The following is a 22,036-nucleotide window of genomic DNA, read 5'->3' on the forward strand; positions in this document are numbered from 1 at the left end:
AGTCTCGGTGCTTTGGTACCATCTTTGGAATATCCGGCGTCCCAGTGGAACGGACAACCCTGGAATAACGGATGCACTCTACATGCCGCGTGCTGTCCAGAGATCGAACTACTCTCAAGATTCGAAGTGTTGCTTGCATAAATTCTACCGAATCTGTTTTCAATCTGTTTAGACCATTTCGAGCAAAACGACGCTCCATATACCAGCGCAACGCGATAGAAACGACCGAACGTGACGATTTATCGCTGGACAGGTTCTACAATTTCGATTGATACGACCAGAGGCCCGTGCCTTTGTATTTCCGGTACCTTGGATCAATAACGAAGACGTAACGTAGGTGTTTTATGCACACCTTTGTTCGATTTAATTTAAAGAAAAAATCCTGTTGCTACGAAAACTGGATACAGGGAAGTAAGATTAGAATAACTTAGAACACCTACGCTCATGTACTCATAACTCTCTCTCAACTAAGATACTAAGATATTCGAGAAGTCGAACTCTGGATAATATAGCATACTGTCTCTGTCAGTGTTTAGAATTGTATGTAGAAGCACTATACCTTCTTGAAGTAAACTCTGAAGAGCCTACAGCCTCGAAATAGAGATGTATTTAAAATAACTATCTATCTAACGACCTCAAAAGAGGAGAATTATTCTTCTAAAAGCAGGTCAAGCATGTTATTTGTCTGAATCTGATGTTAATACGAGTTACAGGCACCACATCAGCAGTCAATTGCATTCATCGCGACTTGCAGTGGTCCAAGTTCGAATGCTCGTCGCGTCATTACCAAGTCACATCAGGAGAATACGCGAAGGGAACCCGTTTCTCGTTATACCGCTAATATGTTCCATCTGACGCCAGAGCTGCACGTGCCCGAAAACCCGAAAGAGTTTCAACGCGTGGAAAGTTAGACACCTGGAGGGAAACTTCTGCTTGAACGAGGAGGGCATTAATATTCGCCAACACGCGAGATGGAATGCTCTCTGCGAGAGTCCCGATGCCATCTCTGGAAGATCCAGCATCCCTGGTGGAAACAGCGAACGAGGTAATGGTTCTTCCCGATGAGCGGCCACGGGAAAGCTCCACCGACTGTCGGTAAGGTCTCCGCGAGAAAGGAGGCGTCCTGGAGACTCCTACGATACGAATTCTAGGAAAGATATTCGCTTCGCGGGAGCGAAAGTCTGAATGTATGGTACGCGATCACGACACCGAGCGCCATCTTTGCGGATCGATCGCACCGCGCCGCGAATGTGCGCAACAAACCTTCCGAAACGTGGCCAAAACCCGCGATTATGGAATTTTTTTACGATGACACCATATCGAATAAGAACATGGACGCTGTTACGTAGTTTAGATGGCGGAGTCTAAGAAACTAGTAGCCTAACATTGTTCCATCAAAGTGTCCTTTTGAACGAAGAGTGCTGGACGTTTTGTTTGCAGTTTTTCTTCAACTTTCGCTAACTGCTTCCTTCCAAGAATAGTTCAAGATTTAAAGAAGAAGAGATAAATTTTATTGCATCACACTGATAGAGATGGAACTACCTACTCTTCTCTTAGTACTGAATTATGTTAATGTTCGTTAATTTTGATCACGTTTCGAGAAATCCGGACAGTTTGGCCACGAGAGCGAAAACGAAAGCGTTCCGTGAAACTTCCGACTCTTCGCGGTGGAATTGGGTCGCGAGATCATCGAGCTCACTGTTGAAATAAAAAAAAAAAAGCATCCTTTCACAGACGGCGATCTCGCCTCCGCGCGAGTCGAAAGCGAGACTCTCGCCTTCTCGACTGTCTGCACGATCGATGCATTTCGGTGTTTCAAACTGCTCCTCTTGTACTTTCACCCAACCCTTTCACAATTTAGTCCATTCGACGACCAGCAAAGTGAAAAGTATAACCCCGATAACTTAGAAAATAGCTCTGCGGTCTGAGAACACCAGTTTACTTTTCTTTTAATTTATGATATTCGTGGAAAATATATAATATGTTGATACGCCCGTAGTGTTACTTTTTTGAGAGAAAGGGTCAGACAGTAGTTTCGCAATTCTACGTTTCATCCTCTGTCTCATCCCTATCGCACTTAAACCATCCCCCCAGGGAGTTTGCCTAAGTTGTCGAACTATACCAAACTATTCAGTCCAACAGAGCACGGTCAAGACTACACAGCAGGCGTCTAAGATAAACTGTTTAGGACGTAATCTCTTGGTTCGTTAAACAAATACTGTAATGCTATTCAGATTGTAATAAATTTGGTCCCTCAGGTTGTTACAAAGTTATCCCTGCCATTTCCTAGCTTTGCTAACACGAAAGTTACGTAGAAACGTACAATTTTTACATTCTTTACTTTTAAACTATGAAACTGCTTCGATAGAATTCACGAAATTCTCGTGATGGGAACGATACTAAACAGAGGCATGTTCAAATGATTTTGAGGTGAGTGCAATTATTCGAAACAAATTTCACACGTCTATAGAGGACTGTATCAAAGAGAAACTACTTTTGATTATAATAGAATCATGTTCAAATGATTTTGAGATGATGTGACATGAGTGCAATTATTCAAAACAAATTTCACGTGTCTATAGAGGACTGTATCAAAGAGAAGCTACTTTTGATTATAATAAATTTAAAATATAGTAAATTTAAAACCCAAGCTCAGAGAAAGAACCACCTCGAGCAGTACAACTAATTTCAATAGTTAAAAAAGCGGTCGCTTTATTAACATTATCGTTTTATTAAGCGACGAAAGGGTTAAGCCTAATTTTACGAGCACGCTCTGTAAAGTCACACTTCACGGAGCGAAAGGAAGGAGGTTACACGAGGCACGAGCCGTGACTTGATTGAAAGATGGTTACGGTGTTAGTTCGAAACAAGTTTGAGAAGAAGAGTTACCATATCATACTACATTTCAGCCATAATTTACTGCCCTGGAACGTGTACATTAACTACTCTCGCTATTTACTACCTAGTTAAAATTGGTTATACTTTACTGTTAAACGAATCTGATCTAACATACTTTATTATTACACCAATCAAACGCGATTTCGTTTCACGTTGAAAGCTGCGATAAATAAGGAAATCTCATTTTGTATTTTTTGGTGGTAACATATCCAGACGATTAATGGCGAAAGATAGCGTTCAAGATTGCATAAATTAAAAGGAAAAGTGTATGCGTGAAATTCTATTATCTCGAGAAACGCTGGGAATGATAAATGGGTGAACGAACAAAATATTTTTCTAAACAGAGTATTGTCGCGTTCGGCTATAAAATATATCAGCGACGACGATCGTGGTGGATCAGAAGAACGGTTATTCGAGCCTTTGAAACAGCCCGTGCACAAACGCCGCGGAAATCCGTTTTGGTGCTCTGGTCGGCGCGCCGACCGGGGAAATAAATGAATGACATCGGCATAATTGTGCGGTCGAGATTTCGGTTTCCAACATATTCATAGCTGACAGCAGGATAATAATCCAGGGGCTGAATGGACTCTGCGGATTCGGGCAGCTATTTTCGTGGTATCCATGCGGGATGGATTCAGATTGCGTCGCGGTCACCTCTAATTACCTCGTAATATGATTTAACGACAGTTAATCTCTGCATAATTTTAATGGCCCCGATGATCGTTATAAAGTGACTAGAATGCAGTTAAATAACTACGTGCGACCGAATTTCAACGAAAAGCCTTTCCAACGTACCTTTATGCTTCCTACAAAGAGACCCAACGTCCAATGCATCGCAGCGATACAGAAAGCTCGCGTTATCCCCGAACAATGCCCGTACGAAACCTCGTCGAATTTTCTGCAAGCTTCGTTCAATTATCGCGCGAATTCTATCCGGACGCGCAGTTGAAATTAATTTCAGTCGCGGATCAAGAGGAAATCCATTCAATTTGTTTAAACACACGGCGCAAACGATCAGAAAATATTTCTAAACATTAATTAGTCCTACTCGTTACTAGTTCTACGTGTTACCCGGTGGAAATTCAAAGCAAATTTTCTGGAAAACGAAGCCCCACGTGAAAAATTTTTATTCCATATTTTAGACTTATTTTTTCATGTAGAATCAACACACTTTTACATTCACGAGCTACTCGTGAGACAAATCTGTTCTTTTTCGAGGCTTTTAAAATTATTTGAAGTTAAATCGTAGGTTAACCGGTGAAATCTTCGATAGATTTTTTAAGGTTGGATTCTCTGCGAATGTTTTCCTTCCGAGAGGATAATTAATGCCGCGAAACGTAAGTCAAAGAGTGAAGATCTAAACAGGTATTCGAATAGAACGCGAACGGGGAATTCGCCAAAGGTGAGACGCTGGTTCTACGTATGCACGTGTCGTCATTCGTTACTGGCAACCTTTCCGGCGTTGAAGCGCGCAAATAAACCTCCCCGGTACCAGTGGCCAGCTACTAATAGGCAAGCTCATCGGTCGTCTTCGTGTACGCCTGCTTAACGCGACGTCCGAGCCGAGGAATTCAGCATTCTTTTGGTTTCCCGCGAGAGGCCAGTTAGCGTAGAATCTTCTTTGCCGCGCTAGGTATTCAGCGGCTGAATATTGTTATGTAGAGAAAGCCCCCATTTTTCACGGAAGCCTGACGCTGCAGGATGATATTTATCTCTGGCAGATTTGCGGTTAAGAACGTTACGTCGAAGATTACCGCCTCGTGGAAATTGCTACGGTGCCGCGGTAAGTGGAATCGTGGCGAGCCTACGATGGAGACGGATCAAGTACTGTTTGCCGTGGAATCAGTATCTTTTCCCCCCTAACCGGAGTTAATGCTTCGATCTGTCATGGGGGGGACGGAAGAAAATCTGAAGAAACGGATTTAACTTTTGCTTCAAGATAGTAGAAAACAGGGGAACGATAGTTCTACTTTATCGAGTCGATTATTAGAAAGCTATTAGCAAAATATCAAAGTTCGATCGACGAGTTCACGAGTTTCTCGCGTAATTACGATGTTTAATTATCCGGCTATTATGGCGATCCGTTCAAAGCCTGTGGAAAAATGTTGGAAACGCGAGAACAATAACGCGCGAAGTGTGTGCGATATTTGCATTTAACAACCACATGCCTCACCCCTGCCTCGCCCTGCCTTTGTTCCCCGCGACTCTCCCGCTATATAATATCGATCATTACTGACATTTCGTGCGAACGTGACAATAATGAGAACGCATCGCGGTTTGTCCGACGTGTGAATTATAGTTTACGATCTGCTGTTCGCTCGGAATGGGTACCTGCCCGCAAACACCGTTATTCAATTAGTCTATCGTCCAAAAACATTCGACCAACGGAATGCTCGAATCCTTGAATCCTACTATAAATATTCAAACTCGAGTTGAAAGTGAAAAATCAAAACAAATCGCCGAACTGTTTCTTCCGACGCCGCGTAAACTGTTTGTTTTGGTTTTCGGGAGGAAAAAAAGTGTTCCCCGGGTTTGGGTCTTCATTATGTACACAGAGACGACGGATAATCGTCGAGGGTCCGGTGTTATTGAAACGCGGACACGCCTGGTTAATAGGAAATTCCGGTCGAGCGACGCGAAATTTTTCGTTCTTTCGGCCTGTCGCCTGTTTACTTCCTGCCGATTGTTTGTCCGTCGCCGACAGCGCGGGACAAAAAGGTAGCGATCGAACGAAAGCGGAATATTAAAAAGCAAAAAACAAAGGGGGATGGAGGCTTGGTTAGGGGGGTGAGGGGGGGTGGTTGGAAACACGCCTACGAGCTGGCATCCGCTCGCGGTGGCGTTCAAAAGGAACGAGACAGGGGAACCGGTGGACGTAATAACTCGCCCGGCGAACGCTCGATATTCAAATTCCTGCGATGCACTTCGAACGCCCAGGTATCTCGTGTATGGGCGCATTCGTACCGCGATAAAAGGTGCGAACGAAAGCCACGCCGGAACGGTCATAATCCACTTTTGTTTGCGGATTTATCGACGCTGTCTAACTTTATGGGGGGGGAAGGTGATATAAACGAAAGAGCGAAACTTGCGTAACTGTCCCGACTGGCCGAAGGCTAGAAAATATTGATAGTCGATGGCTTCGATCGCGATTTCGGTACGTTTCATGTCCACCCAGCGTTTCGTTAAAATACAGTAAACTTAGACACGACCGAAACTGCACACTCCACTTATCGCGCCGCGGAGAAGCTATTCAACGTCCTCGGGCAATTTCTTTTATCTCCGTTTAGAGAAGAATTATAGCCCGTCCCAGTTCCGAGACCCACGCCCTATACAAAAACATTTAATCCCAAAAAAATGATGCCGCGCGAACAAAGGGCTTTGAAATCCTTAAATAAATGGATGTCGCTTCGGGACAAAGGAGATACGGTAATAAATGCTGCTCGGAGTAGGTGTACAATTATTATTCCGAATATTAGAATAAAAGCAGACTTGATGCGTCTTCGTTAACGTTGCAAGAATTAATAAAAAACACTTGTATCTTATGTTTCGTAGACGCTAATAATTTCTTCGAACTCCCACGTTAGGATGAAAAGGATCGACAGATTCCCGATTGCTACAAACAAGACCAACGGCGATTTACTTCGACGAGGAAAATCTGAATAGAGTGCAGATTCATTTTATCCCTCCCCCCTCGTCGAGTCTTCCATTTTTCAAGTCCACGCGGCGCCGATCCCGCGAAATGATTACAAACGACCCGGGATAACGTCCAATAAAACGTCTCCATTCCGTGTTCCGCACACGTAGAAGCGATACGGCCCGGTAGTCGGAAGGCGAGTCGATATCGGGGTACGCGCGTGTTTACGTGTGTTTTACCACCGCCACATTGTAGCTCGGGCTGAAAACCGCCATAGGAAGCATTAAAATCGCCTTCATGGCCGTTCTTACATCGACGTGATATCGCCGGCGATAAATTTTTACGGATACGCGCCGGCTAAACGAGATTCATCTCGCCGCTGATCCAATAAAAATTGGCCACCGGGTGAAACCGAGGTTTACGCGGTGCTTTCACGAAAAAAATCTTGATCAGCCGCCCCGCGATAGCTAGAGCAAAATACCTATTACGTGCACGGCCGTATTGGACCAATTTAACCCCCGTAAAAAAGAAAATGGATGAAACGTAGACGTTTGAATCAGGTCGTGCCATAAATAACGCGGTGCACTTCTGCGTGTGCAATAAATTTACGTTCGACGCGCTGGGGTGACTCTTCGTGCAAAAATATTCTAAAGATATGCAATTTAGTAATCTATTTCTCCACGGAACAAGAACAGAGTTCTTTGTTTTAAAAAAAACTCTCTCCGCCTTCGTTTGGCGAATCTTGAACCGCGATGAAACGAAAGTTGTACCTCGCCAATTTTATTCTAGCAAGCGCGTGGATTTGCAATCGCATCTGCAATCTAAATTGCCAAAACCGTATCTCTTTCCAGAGTTTAGAAATGTCGGTTATACCAACCCCTCGCGTTGATTACCCAAACTTTCGCGACGCGATCCAGGCAACGATTACGAATCCCTTGTTCAAACCTCAAAGTCCAAAGTCCCCGTCGATCCTAAATAAATATCATCGAGCATTTTCGCCGGGGCTGGAATTTCTCGCGTGCAGGGGCGTTTTCTGGGCCCGTTATTTCGGCAAACAGGTGGCGTGATTTCGACGCGTTCCGAAGCAGCGCGCTTCCGGCGAAAAGCGGAGTTTTCGAAGCGAAAGTTGAAACGAGTGCTCGACCCGTAACGATGCCGTGACTGCCCTTCATTATAAGAGCCCGCGCACACGAGGTATGAAGTGGCAAAAGGGCGTAGTTATGGCACAGGATGGTAATAATTGCGGAAAATCGGGGGGCCGATTCGCGCCCAAATTCGCGTAATCGTCCAAAATACGTTCCGTCACGCTTGGATCTCGCGGATTTCTTCGAATTAAGCAGAAACGTTTTCTATTCGCGAACCATGGCTGTCTAGAGGGCCATTAACGCTGTCTGAATCCACCAAAACGATTGCCATTCACGTGAGACGATCGAAGATCATTGGCGATTTTCACCGACAAAAATGTTATTATGTGCGGTTGAATTTTTTAATTAAGTTTCATTTTAAAGCGACTGACCTTGCAAGGAAGAAAAGTATTGTTAACGACCGTCGATAATGATAGATTTCATTGGCAATTAGAGAATCGACGAAGGTTGAACTACATTCCTATTAGCGCAAACGCGTTTGTCCTTGTAGTCGCAATACCATAAAAGAGATGGAATATGATGGCCTTAGGCAACAGGAGATCTGACCCAAAGTAGACTATAGTCACATAAGTTAGCCTTTTTGGAACCAGGCTATTCTTCAACCTGATTCCTCTAGATTCGATGAACTCAATTTTATCTGCAATTTGAAATTATATGAGAATCTATCGTTCTTGAACGAAGCTACTCTCTTTCTAATCGGAGTATTTTCGAATCTCCAGTATAGAACGAATTTATTCAGTACTCAACGCGTTGGAAATGAAAAGAAAAAGGTAAAGAAGTGATCCCCAAGTGTTGAAATTTCTCTTGAAAATCGCGATTGAATTTAGCGTATCGAAGAGTCGCGTGCCAGTCGAGTTTCTGCCTATTTCCCCTATTTAATCGAGTAGAAAAATTATGAAAAAAATCTGGTGCATTGTGGTTATTGAGATACGCGTTTGAGAATTTTTTCCGATTTTTCGATTCCAAATCCTAGACGTGAAAAATTGAAAACGCAAAAAAACACAGAAAAATACGGATTTCGTATTGAAGCTTTCGAGACACTAGATTTCTATAATTACTGTAAATGCGTATTGTCATTGGTTATCTCCCTGAATTTTTTCAGATTTTTTGGTAGGGTGCGCCGTAGTAGCAAAAATCAAAAACCGATTTTTTCGGATTAACGAATTTGTGCCTATTTCTGCTATTTAATCGAGTAGAAAAATTATGAAAAAAATCTGGTGCATTGTGGTTATTGAGATACGTGTTTGAGAATTTTTTCCGATTTTTCGATTCCAAATCCTAGACGTGAAAAATTGAAAACGCAAAAAAACACAGAAAAATACGGATTTCGTATTGAAGCTTTCGAGACACTAGATTTCTATAATTACTGTAAATGCGTATTGTCATTGGTTATCTCCCTGAATTTTTTCAGATTTTTTGGTAGGGTGCGCCGTAGTAGGAAAAATGAAAAACCGATTTTTTCGATGTTTTTCGCGTGAAAAAGCATCTTATACTTTGAATTTTTGTATTCTCTTTAATAGATAACTATATTGTATGGTTTGAAACATTTCTATGTTGAGAAGAACAGTGTGAAAATCGCGATTGAATTTAGCGTATCGAAGAGTCGCGTGCCAGTCGGCTGAGCCAGATTCAAATCGAGGCTGAATAACTCGAAACACGCGGGCGAGAGGATACTCGCGATGCGTGGCACGCAAACTCGATTCCAACATCGACGCGAGCATGCAGCACGTATGCCTGACCTAGCCGGGAACACGGCGGAACCGTTAAACCGCACGGTGCCGTGAACTTTTGCCGCGAGTAACGTGAGTGCAATCTAATTTCAAGCGAGAACCGAGGAGCCGTTCACCGGTTGCATGCACGACAAGCGCCGCGTTACAACGGCCAACCTATTTCGGAATATTTCATTCGTTGCATAGTACATACGGCAATTTCCCGCCGCTATTACACGCATATTGACACCCCTCTGGCGACAGTTAGGCCCATGCGTCACGTTACCCAACTCATCAGTCTTTCATTCGATCGCGGTAACGTTCGATCAAAGGCATTGTAATCGAAACACGAAACGTTTTAAAATACTTCTCTATACAGAGTGATTTTAAAAAAAAGAGAAAATCCTGTGACGAGATTGCCTTTTTAATTCACGCTCGACTGAAATCATCAGGCAGCCAAAAGTTAGTTTAATTTGAAAAAACAACGCTACATTAATGGAAGGATTTCAATGTCGACCGCGAGGCGTACAGGGAAAGCCGTATTAAACCGATTTAAAAAGATCAACGCGACAAAACGATTGAACGAGCCTCGCTGATACAAGCCGCGCTTTTTATGATTTTATTTTTCACCGTAAACAAACACGCCCCGGGCAAGGTGAAAAGGCAAATTGATTCGTTCGATCGAACAGGGGAGTGCATATTTACGCAGGCGTGCATGAGCTATCGATACCCTTTGCTCGCAATAAAAACATTAACGCGAATCGACGAGCCAGCCGGGAAAAGTAGACGGGAATTTATCGCGCAAACGGAGTTTCAAATTCGTGGGATCGATACGAGCCACTGCGATAATATATAAAAAATAAAAATGTATCGACTAGGGATGTTTAGAAAAAACGAACTCGTTAAAAAGGCTCGATATCCCGGTTTTCGATTTCAACGCGATCCGATCCCTCAATCCCCATTTTCAATTACACGGACCAATAACGTCCCCCTCGGTAGCGGTTCATCGATCACCCGGCGATCCCGCGTTAAAACGCAACGAAACGTCCGTTTCAATCGGGACCTCGCGATTAGAATACGCGCATGATTAGCGTCATAAAGTTTTCACGAGGCCCATTTAATTCCGGCCGGCGGAAACGGACCGGCGAAATGGGATTCGGAATCGACGCCTCCCCCCGATAGATCCGATCCCGCAGTTTACATGAAACCGAGCGCCGACTCATCTGTTCCGAAAACCGGATATGCCTCTACGGAGGATTCCGCTGCTGTTGCAACGGGATGTCGGAATGGAAACTGCCACGGTTTCCGCAACTGCAGCTGCAGCTTTCCACAATGGTCGACAAACGAATCGGCCCTTACTGAATGGATCGTTCGTCTCTGCAAATTTTCCTGTTATCTTTCTCCCTGTTTCTCGAGCTATTCCGCGCTTGATCCTTAGATGATCGAACGATCAGCGTTGGGAGTTCCAACAATTTATATTGTTGGACACATTATTTAGTCTAATACTACTTGATTTGGTCATCCGACAATGCACCTTATTTTACAAAGGGAATTGACGTACCCTAAAGCCATTAAGTCACACTTATTTATATTATTGGACAAAATAATGGGCTTCGAAGGTCCTTCCCCAGTCCCTACCACGTTTCTTAATACTCCGTTCATCGATGCTCGTTTGTAAAATGCAAGTGAACGTGCACAGGTTGTCCCAAGGGACAGTTCCGTCCTCCTGGTGGTCTGATTGAAGGAAAACATGCTTTGGCGCACCTGTCTGCGGAAGTCCCCGGATCGGGATCCCTCTCTATTCCCAGACCGTCTAAATCAGGTTCGCGTTTGGCTCGCAACGAGATGCGGGGAACCCGTTTCGAGCGCGTCGATCATCTTCCTCTATAATCGAACTAGCTAAGAAGAAACGAGACTGATCTCGGCGCCTTTGGGTCCTGTCCACCGATAAAACTCGAGAGAAAACGTCTTTCTGTCGACTAAAGTCTAGCAGGGCTGGAGAACGTGCCTTTGGGATTAAGACTAGGATGAAAAGGCTAGTTATTCCGAGTCTAAAAAACTCTTAGTAGCGTATCAAAGATCAGATAGGTGATAGGATCACAGAGGATTTAGAATTCTAGTCTAATCGACAGAGACTTGTCCTGTTCTTAATAATGGAGTCTAATGCTAAGATTATGGCGTTTAATAACAAATAAACAATCAAGGAAATTTACAGTTCCTTTAAGAAATTCTGTGTGGGACCTTGGACACGCAGAAAGCTCGATTCCTAGTCTAATTGGCACTGACTTGTCCTGTTCTTAATAATGGTGACTAATGCTAAGATTATAGTGTTTACTAACAAATAAACGATCATGGAAATTTACAGTTCCTTTAAGAAATTCTGTGTGGGACCTTGGATACCCAGAAAGCTCGAACTCGATGGAGAAATTAATAATAAAATGTGAGTTTCACTCGACGGTCAATTCCTACATTATTTACTCCATCTATAATTAACTTGTCCACTGTAATCAGTGTCTCCAATAATGTTACTATTTGATCGTTTTACAGAAATCATGGCCTCTGTCTCTTGATTCCAGAGAAAACTCTCGACTTTCTACTGTTATGAAACATATACTTTTTCTACTGATGCGAAATATAATTTGTTGCATTCAATTATTTGAACATAAATTCTCTATTGATAGCGAGGAGAATCAGTGAACTTCTATTACACGAATGATCCAGTTCTCTTTGTTCTCCAACGAGTTCAAATATCTACTAGCATGAAACAGTATTCATAAAAAGATATAATAATGCTTAGGCGCCTCATACGAAGACCATGTCTCCATAGTTCACAAATACTGTGTTCTCTTGCCTTTTCTACGAAACTTTCTTTAAAGAAAGGTGTTAAGAAAGCCATTACCGAAGTTCCCAATGAAACTCGCGTAAAGTTTCGATTTTTTGGCTCCCCTTAAAATTCTAATCCCCTCAAACGGTCACTGGTGCACCACTAAGAGACACGAGGCCCTTGTGAAAACTTGAGCGCGTGAAAAGTTTCATTTTCTCGTTGATAAAATGAAAACAGGCAAGTGTCTTTGAAGCGACTGGAAAAGGTTACGTTCGCTCTCTCGAGTCGAAACGAAGAAAGGTTGCGAAACGTTCTAAGTAAACAACATCGGCCTCGAAAGACACAGCGTTGGAAAATCGTTTAAACGGTTTTTCCGGAGAGAATTTCTAGTGCAGGTTGATCGTCAATTATGAAAGGACTCCTACGGGAATTTCAGAATGATTACAGATGCACTCGCACAGAGACGACTGCATGTTACCGTGTGCACAACAATCTGGCCAGCGATGAACAAGCGACCGTAATCAGAGATAGAAGGAACAAAGGTAAATGCGGCCGTGGATTCGCATTAGCGATTATAGAGCCTATTAAATTTAATGGCGAGCGTAAAGATGCCGATTAGAGCGAAATCACGCGGACGAATCGCGTCGTTAAACGCCAAAAAATACATGTTTTCTCTTTACGACGGATGGAGTGAAAGTGTAGGTACCGATGCGGATGCAATTTATCGTGGAAACAATTTTTTTAACGACACTACACCTTTAAATACGTCATATTTCACTGTAAGCGCGCAAAGTTGCAGCTAAATCTTACAATTAGCTATTTTTACGTACATTACGAAGAAAATTTTAACCAATTTTTCGAATTTTATTAATAACACGTTTTGAAGTTGGACACGAATTTACGTCTCTCGTGATCGTTCTGAAAGATTATTATTTTGATATACGTGCTACTTAAATTACACGTAAAAGTTTGTCTTTTTATTTCTTTTTTATTTTACGATTGATTCGAACGTATATTTTAAAGCGCAGTAAAAAACACTTGTTTTGTTCTCTCTATTGGATTATAATGAATTGGAAACGTGCTATCGATTTCGGGAAGTGAATACAAACGTTCGAATATTCGGTTCGGGAAAAAGTATCGCTACGAGGCACGGATCGATGACACGCTGTGTTGTCGGAATGTTAAAAAACAACGAAAAACTCGAGGGAGGGTTTGAAAGATTTAATGGACGTATAAATAGATAATGGCGCAGCGGGCCATTCATAAGCTACGAAAATGAGCGTACACGCATGGAAATTCGATGAACAGCCGTCGAATAGGAATATCGCGAGGCGAAATCGTCGTCAAAAATATTATGACCAAAGCGGATTCGATTCCGGCGAATAAAGTATCAAGTATTATTGGACATTCGACCGACAAAACGGAAATTTAAATTGTATCCGTCGACAGAGGGAAACTTTGGGAAATATATGTTCGCGAAACCTGAATGACGTATAATATTTTTCCGTTTATTTTATAACGCTAGCAAAATACGATCGATTGTTAGCTCGACTGCAATATCAATTAACCCTTTCAGATCTGGACAAAAATACGAAAGAAAAACGACTGATTCATTAATCGATACTGCGTAAACAGTAAATATCGCGTTGTCGAGAATTTTTAATTTCATTTCCTGCCTTCCAGCCGTGGAGTTTATTACTCGTACGCGGGAACGTAATAAAAGTACGTTTCAACGGCAACATTTTACTGCTTATTCAATGCGTCCACGCGCGCCCGGTCTCGCGCTAATTTTGTTCCGCGATTTGCCGACAATTTCATTTTTATTAGGTGCAAATCGAAATCACATCGAAGCCCATCGTTCGTTTCGCGCTGATTTACCAACGCGCGGCGTTCCCCCGGCCCCTCGAACCCCCATTAATCGGAATATCCATGAATGCGCATACTGTATTCTCATTTATACGCAAATGAAACCGGCGCAACAACGAAACAGAGTCGCCGTGGAATCGGAAACTGTTGAAATTTAGTTGGCAAACGGAAACCAAAACCGCGTTTCGCCTATCTCCGTGAACTCTACGCTGACGAGGGTTCGTCAATGAAGCCTGGAAAAAATAAAAAAAATAACTTAAACTTTTCGTTGGAATATGGAAATTCGATATGGTACAATAGACGTTGTATTGGTGCCATTTGGGCTTTGTAAAAGTGCTGTGCACGTTGTCAACTTCTCTATATAGAGTCTTGTGAATATGTTACAGTGAAACACCGAAATCTGGAGAATGTTGACATTCACCATGCACTAATGGTGAGTGTTGAACATGTTGGAGATTTATATTTTCTTCTCCGTAATTCAGTCGCTATAAAACGTCACAAGGGTGACGTAACTTTTTCGCCTCTCTTTCTGAAAGGATCTAACCCAGACCTAACCCAGATCTAGTCTAGATCTAATCCAGACCTAACCCAGATCTAATCTAGATCTAATCCAGACCTAACCCAGACCTAACCCAGACCTAAACCAGACCTAACCCAGATCTAGTCTAGATCTAATCCAGACCTAACCCAGATCTAGTCTAGATCTAATCCAGACCTAACCCAGATCTAATCTAGATCTAATCCAGACCTAACCCAGATCTAATCTAGATCTAATCCAGACCTAACCCAGACCTAACCCAGACCTGGTATACAATAAAATTCTTATGAAATAATTTTATATGACTCAAAAATCCTATTTAATAATAGAGTGGTCTGGGTTAGGTCTGGGTTAGGTCTGGGTTAGGTCTGGATTAGATCTAGATTAGATCTGGGTTAGGTCTGGATTAGATCTAGACTAGATCTGGGTTAGGTCTGGGTTAGGTCTGGGTTAGGTCTGGGTTAGGTCTGGATTAGATCTAGACTAGATCTGGGTTAGGTCTGGATTAGATCTAGACTAGATCTGGGTTAGGTCTGGATTAGATCTAGATTAGATCTGGGTTAGGTCTGGATTAGATCTAGACTAGATCTGGGTTAGGTCTGGGTTAGATCCTTTCAGAAAGAGAGGCGAAAATGTTACGTCACCCTTGTGACGTTTTATAGCGACTGAATTACGGAGAAGAAAATATAAATCTCCAACATGTTCAACTCTCACCATTAGTGCATGGTGAATGTCAACATTTACCGGTGTAAGTCAGAAATAAGGGTGTTTAGCAAATATTCCGGACATACACTAAGCGACTATGTGAATGTTGACATTCTCCAGATTTCGGTGTTTCACTGTAACAAGTATACAATTGTGATTTCGTCAATTATTTCACCAACCAACGCTTTTACACGATTATTTCCCTTGGTCGAGCAAGGAAGATATTTCGAATATCGTTCGAGGCGAGTTAATCCGGTCGTAACGCGCCTTCACCGTGGACGATGTAATCGTATCCTCCTGTAAACTTTAAACAATGCAAAGGAAGACTCACCTCTTTCACCTTGTCCCTCCGCTCCCTGGCGACGGGGTCCTTGTCCTCTCCGCCGACGGTCAAAGGAAGCTTGTCCGCCGGCGCGGGTGGCACCGTCTCCAGGACGTCATCCTTCCGGTGAACGGCCAAAGACGAGGAACTACTCGCACGCACACGCGAATCACCAATCACTTCCGGTTTTTCCAGAGTCTTCTGTAGCTGGTACGCTTCGTCGATCTTTGCCTAAAAATCGAAGACTCGGGTCGTATCGCGGTTCGAGATTCTTGGACGACGATCATTCTCAAACAATTACGGGTCTATTCAATTACTTCGTCGCGAAGTCTCAATCAAATCGAAGATCAAACCCTATGCAACTCGATGAAAAAGTTAATGAAATATAATTACACGTATTCGTATTCGGAATAATTGTTACGAAAATATTCTATACGCAAAAATGACTAGACATCGAGGTAACATTGTACGGAATAATACGATCAGTTACTCCGATATATGTATTCGGAATAATTGTTTACGAAGATTAAGATTATGAGATGTTCATTCGATCGCGAATGGCTAAAATGGGTATCTGATTGCAAAACAACGAGAATGTTCGAGCTGGAAACACATGTGGCAATCGCATTGGCAGACGAAATGATAAAATTGCTTGGAATCGATGAATCTGAACGATCGTTCAAGGTTTTAGGATGCTTGAGCTGGAGAGGTCAGTAATTTGCGACACAATCTCTTCGGTGCATGAACGTTCCCATTTATTGAACAAACGATTCCATTCATTTCGAAACATCCCTTCGCTTACAATACAATAATTTCGACGGCATTCGTCCCATCGTCAGATACCCATTTTCTACCCAATTTCCGTCCGGGGTCCGCTATTACGCGCGTTTTAATACTAAATTCGCGACACGCCCGGGCGGTCCATCGAGATCTCGGTCTGTGAAAATCAAATTTCCTCGGTTCGCCCGGGTACCAAAGCGTATTTATCTGAATACCGGCGTCCAAATGCAATCTCGGCTCGACGGAAATGCGCTTCTTTCGCTTATGGCCGAAGAAAGCCGCCGATACCCTCGTGTCGACCACCTAGCCGCCGCGATTTACGCGAAAGAAAAGAGAAACCTCGACCTCACGACGCCTTTAATCTCGTTCTGCGATTAAACGCTTTCGCGCCCAATTAAGCCACCGGTTCTGCGCTTGACGCGGCGCAGATTTCTTTTTCAAAAGTTCGTCCACGTTTGCAAGTTCGATCCTTTTCGTATTTTGCACGGTGCAAACATCGCGACATGGAATTAATTTGATACATAATCTTTCGAAACGAATCAGTTTGCAACGATATCTTACTCGCAATAACTTCGATTCCTCTAAGCTGTACGCTCAGGTAATCGACACGTTGCTTATTCTAATTAACACTTTAATGGCACTGATATTGTAGACCAAAGTGAGATACACGAAGATGCTAGGAATATTATTATAAATGTAATAAGTTGAATGTATGATGAAATGATGTCGCGGCCGTCAAAGTGTTAACTAATTACATATCAAACGATTGTATACAGTACAGTTGCAACGTACTATCTTAACAATTAGTGTTTACGTTACGAGTTCTGAAAGTATTTGGTGTTTACTAAATTGATTACTTATCACTGACAAAATTTTTATTAGAAAGTGTTCTCTCGTGTGCTGTTTACCGAAGTAGATGATTTCATTTGTATTCCTAATCAACATTTCGATGATAAGCCGCCTTGCAAGTTTATGTTATTGCATTCTATTTCTGATAAAATTAATCATATTTAAGATTGCTCGAGACGCGAGGCGCGATGATATAATCGCTATTTGCAATCTGGATTGATAAGATTTACTTTGTATAAAGATAGCTTCAATGGAACTAGTCACATTAAAGGCTAATAAAGCGCGAATTAATTCGATCGTGTTGGATACAAAGTGGTATAAAATTTGATATATTAAGATCAGGAAATATTACTGTCGATTTATAATATTTAATTATAATTTATTTAGCTTCAAAGTATACCACGTTGGTGATCTAAAAGAAATCGATAAAATATACAAGGTGTTCGGTCACGGAGATTCTAGAGGCCAAATTAAGACGAAAATCAAGAATATCAATTTCTTGACTTAGGCTAAATTAAAAAGTTATTAAAAAATTAAATTAAAAAATTTCAAATCATTCTGAAAAAATTATATTTAGTTACAGGGGTCAATTACAATCATTTTTGGTGGATACACATATCCTTGAAATCCTACCCATTTTCGAGAAAAAAATTCAGGAAGGGGACAAATTTTCGACAAAAATGAAAATTTTTAAATCGTTCTGAAAAAATTATTTTTGGTTACAGGGGTCAATTACAATCATTTTTGATTGATACACACACCGCCGAAATTCTAACCATTTTCGAGAAAAAAATTCAGTAAGTGGACAAATTTTCGCCAAAAGTGAAAAATTTTAAATCGTTCTGAAAAAATTATTTTTGGTTGCGGGGCTCAATTATAATCATTTTTGGTGGATAGACCTATCCCTGAAATCCTACCCATTTTCGAGAAAAAAATTCAGTAAGTGGACAAATTTTCGACAAAATAAAAAAATTTGAAATCATTTAGAAAAAATTATTTTCACTTATGGGGCTTAATTACAATCATTTTTGGTGAATAGACATACCCTCGAAATCCTACCTATTTTTGAGATAAAAATTCGAGTAGATACTGCAATTTTTAGACGAAATTAAAAAATTTCAAATCATACTAAAAAAATTATATTTAGTTAGGGTGGTCAATTACAATGATTTTTGGTGGATACACATATCCCTGAAATCCTACCCATTTTCGAGATAAAAATTCGAGTAGGTATTGAAATTTTTAGACGAAATTAAAAAATTTCAAATCATACTAAAAAAATTATATTTAGTTAGAGGGGTCAATTGCAATCATTTTTGGTGAATAGACCTATCCCCAAAATCCTACCCCCTGTCTAGAAAAAAATTCAGTACTGGCGGAACTTTAAACATTAATAACTTTTTAACGAAGCGTCCATCAACAAATTAGTATTCTTGATTTTCGTCTTATTTTGACCTCCAGAAACTCCTATTAAAATAATTCATATTATTTGTATCGAATCTGCTAAATCAGATTCCCATTGATGAATAATATTTTTAATAAAACTATAGCCATTCCATCTGCGACAACCTAACATATAAGAAAATCAAATTAGGATCTACGATCAGATCCTAAATAAAAATTAACGAAAAAAGTTCCATGATACTTAAAACACTCCTATTACTTATAACTGAATATTATTTTCATTAGAAAAATAATACACTAATATTATTGATATACCTTATTATTTACATATATCGTTATTCCATTAATACGTATCTAATTTTTGCTACGAATCGATCGGTGAAAGTACGTTGGACGAATGCTAACTTCTCGCGACACCCTATACATATACAGGTCGGTGGGAGTGAAGTGCCTCGACGAGGGTCGCGTCGATGCGTCGGAAATTGTGCTCCGAAATTCTAGAGGGAAAGTCTATTAGCGTTGATAAAAATCGTTCTCGCGTAGCACTGGCTGCAGTGCGATGAAAAATTAGATAATTCGATCCCGGTCAACGAGGTTCACACAGTTACGTTTCGCAATTCCCTACGCGTTTAAATCGTTGTTCACGACGTCATAACGTGCCCGTATACAACGTCGGGGAATCGGACGGAACAACGCAATCGAACGGGCAATAATTCAGACTTTCGAACCGTACTATAAATATTCCGCTACGCAACCAGAGACGTAGGTAGGACGTTTCGTGGAATTAGTCACGCGGAATGTTTCGTTTCTTCGCGTGTCCCGCGCAATTTACGCAAACGATCGAACATACGAAAATGGAAGCCCACGCCGCGATCATTAAACGATCGATAGGCGACGAAATCGAGCGTGACGGGAACGTCATCGTCCGGTGAATATTCTATAGACGTCTACCCGTTCGTGTGAATGGCGTTCGAGCGATGACAGTGTTACAGTTACGACGAACACCAGCGGAAAGTCACGCGGTAGAGTCGTAAACAAAATGGTTTCGAGGAATCACAAGACCGTGTGAACTTTTGGACCCGTTACGCGCGCACACGTGTGTCCGCGATACGTTTAAATGGTCGTATGTAAACAAACGATACCGCAAGTAAAACGGACGGTTTCTGATCGTTCCGTGGCGGACATCGAATCGATGTGAAAGCGAGTGACACGAGTCTCGAATGTCACTGGAACGGTGACAGGCGCCACGAATTCGAACGGTTAGTAATTCGATAGTCGAGTATCGAAAGTCGAAAGAAGCGCAACGTCGAGACGACAACACTCGCGCGGACCTGAAGCTTCAGCTTGTCCTCGATGACATGCACATCCTGATGATCGACACCCTCGTGTCCAGGTGGAACGGCGTGTGGATACCATCCAGACCCTTCGGGGGGGCCCTTCAGACCCCCTTGCAAACGAGGTGGCGCCGGTATAAGTAACTCCGGGCCCGCTTTCTGCATGTGCTTGTACACGCGATAAACACTGTTCACTGCCACGCCGCTGGTGCCGGAACGGAAATCCGGCAAAAAGAAGAACGTTCCGAAACACACGACTCCGAACGACAAAAACACCAACAGAATCAGGTACTTCTCACGCGGACGAAACGACCGTCTCGAGAGCAAGGGGACCGGTGCACCATTCGCGAACCGCTGATACGACGGCAGAATGGTCGACGACGTTGTCATTTTAACGATACCGTCACGTCACGCACTCACTATCGCACTTAACGTGTTCACGACAGACGAAAACCCGAGAACTCGTGCGCGTTGTTGCCCTTTTCCTAGCCGTCGCACGCCATTACGAATACGGTGGCACGCGAGCACCACCTGCTCGCCGAACTTGACACTTGGACGCAACGCGAGCGACAATCAGCTGGTCGCGACTCACTCGCCAACTACGTGAACGAACCTCCTCCGCCATTGGTCGACACGATACCATTCGGGTTTCTCCGGTCGATACACGACCGCGGACGAAGTGTACGAGCAGAACTTACGCCATAAACGAGGTATACGAGTTACATCCAATTTAATTACTTTCTCGGCCCATTTTTATGGGGTTCTAGCACAGACGAAGTAAATGAATAGACCTCTCACCTAATGTAATTTTTCGGCCCGAGTTTCTGGGGTCCCGGGACCCCATTACCATTTTCCTGTCACTCGCAACGTTATCAACAGATTCAGAGATTATCACAAGAGGAAGTGAGACAGAAAATAAAATTCCATAAATTTTATTATTTTTGAACGGACATTAATCGATTAATTTCATTGGAATAACCAATCGATCGAGATTATTTAAAGATTTCAAAATTATTAAAATACGTAAGGATCTCATTTATAAATACACCGCAAATCCTCTATGTTTTATTTTAAATTGTAATATATTATTTATTTAAAAACTTACTCGGCAAAAACGTATTTGCGACTCGAAATCAGTGTTAGTAGATCGCACACCAGGACGGTGTCTTCTTGGTGTCTTCGTCACTCCCACGATGTTTTCCTGAAACAAAAACTCATATCCAATTAAATATATAACTCATATAAAACAAATAAATATGAAAAAATATTTCTTCTTGGTGTCTTGATTAGTCCCACGATGTTTCCCTGAAACACAAATCAGACAATAAATAAAATTGTACAAAGAAACTAACCACATCAAGCTACTTCAAACTACAATAGAGTGGCACATATGGGGATGAAGTTAGACGTTTTAAATATCGCAACACTACGGGCCAACAACGCGATAAATCAACAATCGCAACGCTAATTTATTATAGAAAAAATTCCAAACGCGACTTGTAAGAATAAAAGCAACCCGCGAATGGTAATTATTCGCAACACTACCCTGAAAAGCAAACGCGAAAAATAGTAATTCGCTACTCTAACAGCAATCGCGTTTACTAAAAATTCGCAACGCTATTTTTAAAGCAAACGCCCGGTTCCTAGGTTTGCATAAAGACAATCGCGAATCGTATTTATTCGCAACACTGATATATCAACGCGATAAATATTTGTTCGCAACTCTACCAGCAAACGCGAACATTGTATAATATTCGCAACTCTAACTTTAATCAGGGGCTGTTGGTACATGTACATAGACATGTACTGGCCACAAAATAAACTAACTACTACTAGTACTACAATTGGGGTAGAATTTGGGCATTGAAAATACCGCAACTCTAAAGAAAAATCGCACGATTGATCAAGATCGCAACGCTAATTTATAGTATGAAAATTGCAAACGCGGTTGATGTCCATCATATGCATAAAAGAGTAAAAAAGCAACGCGAATCGTGATTATTCGCAACACTACCCTGAAAAGGAAAC

At 41.9% G+C, this 22,036-nt stretch overlaps 1 protein-coding gene across 1 annotated transcript in view; it reads right to left on the reverse strand.

Annotated features, from left to right (window-relative positions):
* LOC122401899 (mannosyl-oligosaccharide 1,2-alpha-mannosidase IA-like) overlaps positions 1-20,790 on the reverse strand; it is a 667,988-nt gene extending 647,198 nt beyond the window's left edge. Inside the window, exons 1-2 of the mRNA XM_043404324.1 lie at positions 20,006-20,790; positions 15,651-15,872 (exon numbers count right to left, since the gene is read on the reverse strand). Of these exons, the coding sequence (XP_043260259.1) occupies positions 15,651-15,872; positions 20,006-20,398 (615 nt within the window). The 5' untranslated portion in view covers positions 20,399-20,790. The remainder of the gene's footprint in view (positions 1-15,650; positions 15,873-20,005) is intronic.
* Positions 20,791-22,036: the final 1,246 nt, after the last annotated feature.

The sequence above is a fragment of the Colletes gigas genome, unplaced genomic scaffold, assembly GCF_013123115.1.
Source record: "Colletes gigas isolate AHSC1104 unplaced genomic scaffold, ASM1312311v1 Colletes_gigas_Sc00029, whole genome shotgun sequence".
In the NCBI taxonomy this organism is placed as follows: domain Eukaryota; kingdom Metazoa; phylum Arthropoda; class Insecta; order Hymenoptera; family Colletidae; genus Colletes; species Colletes gigas.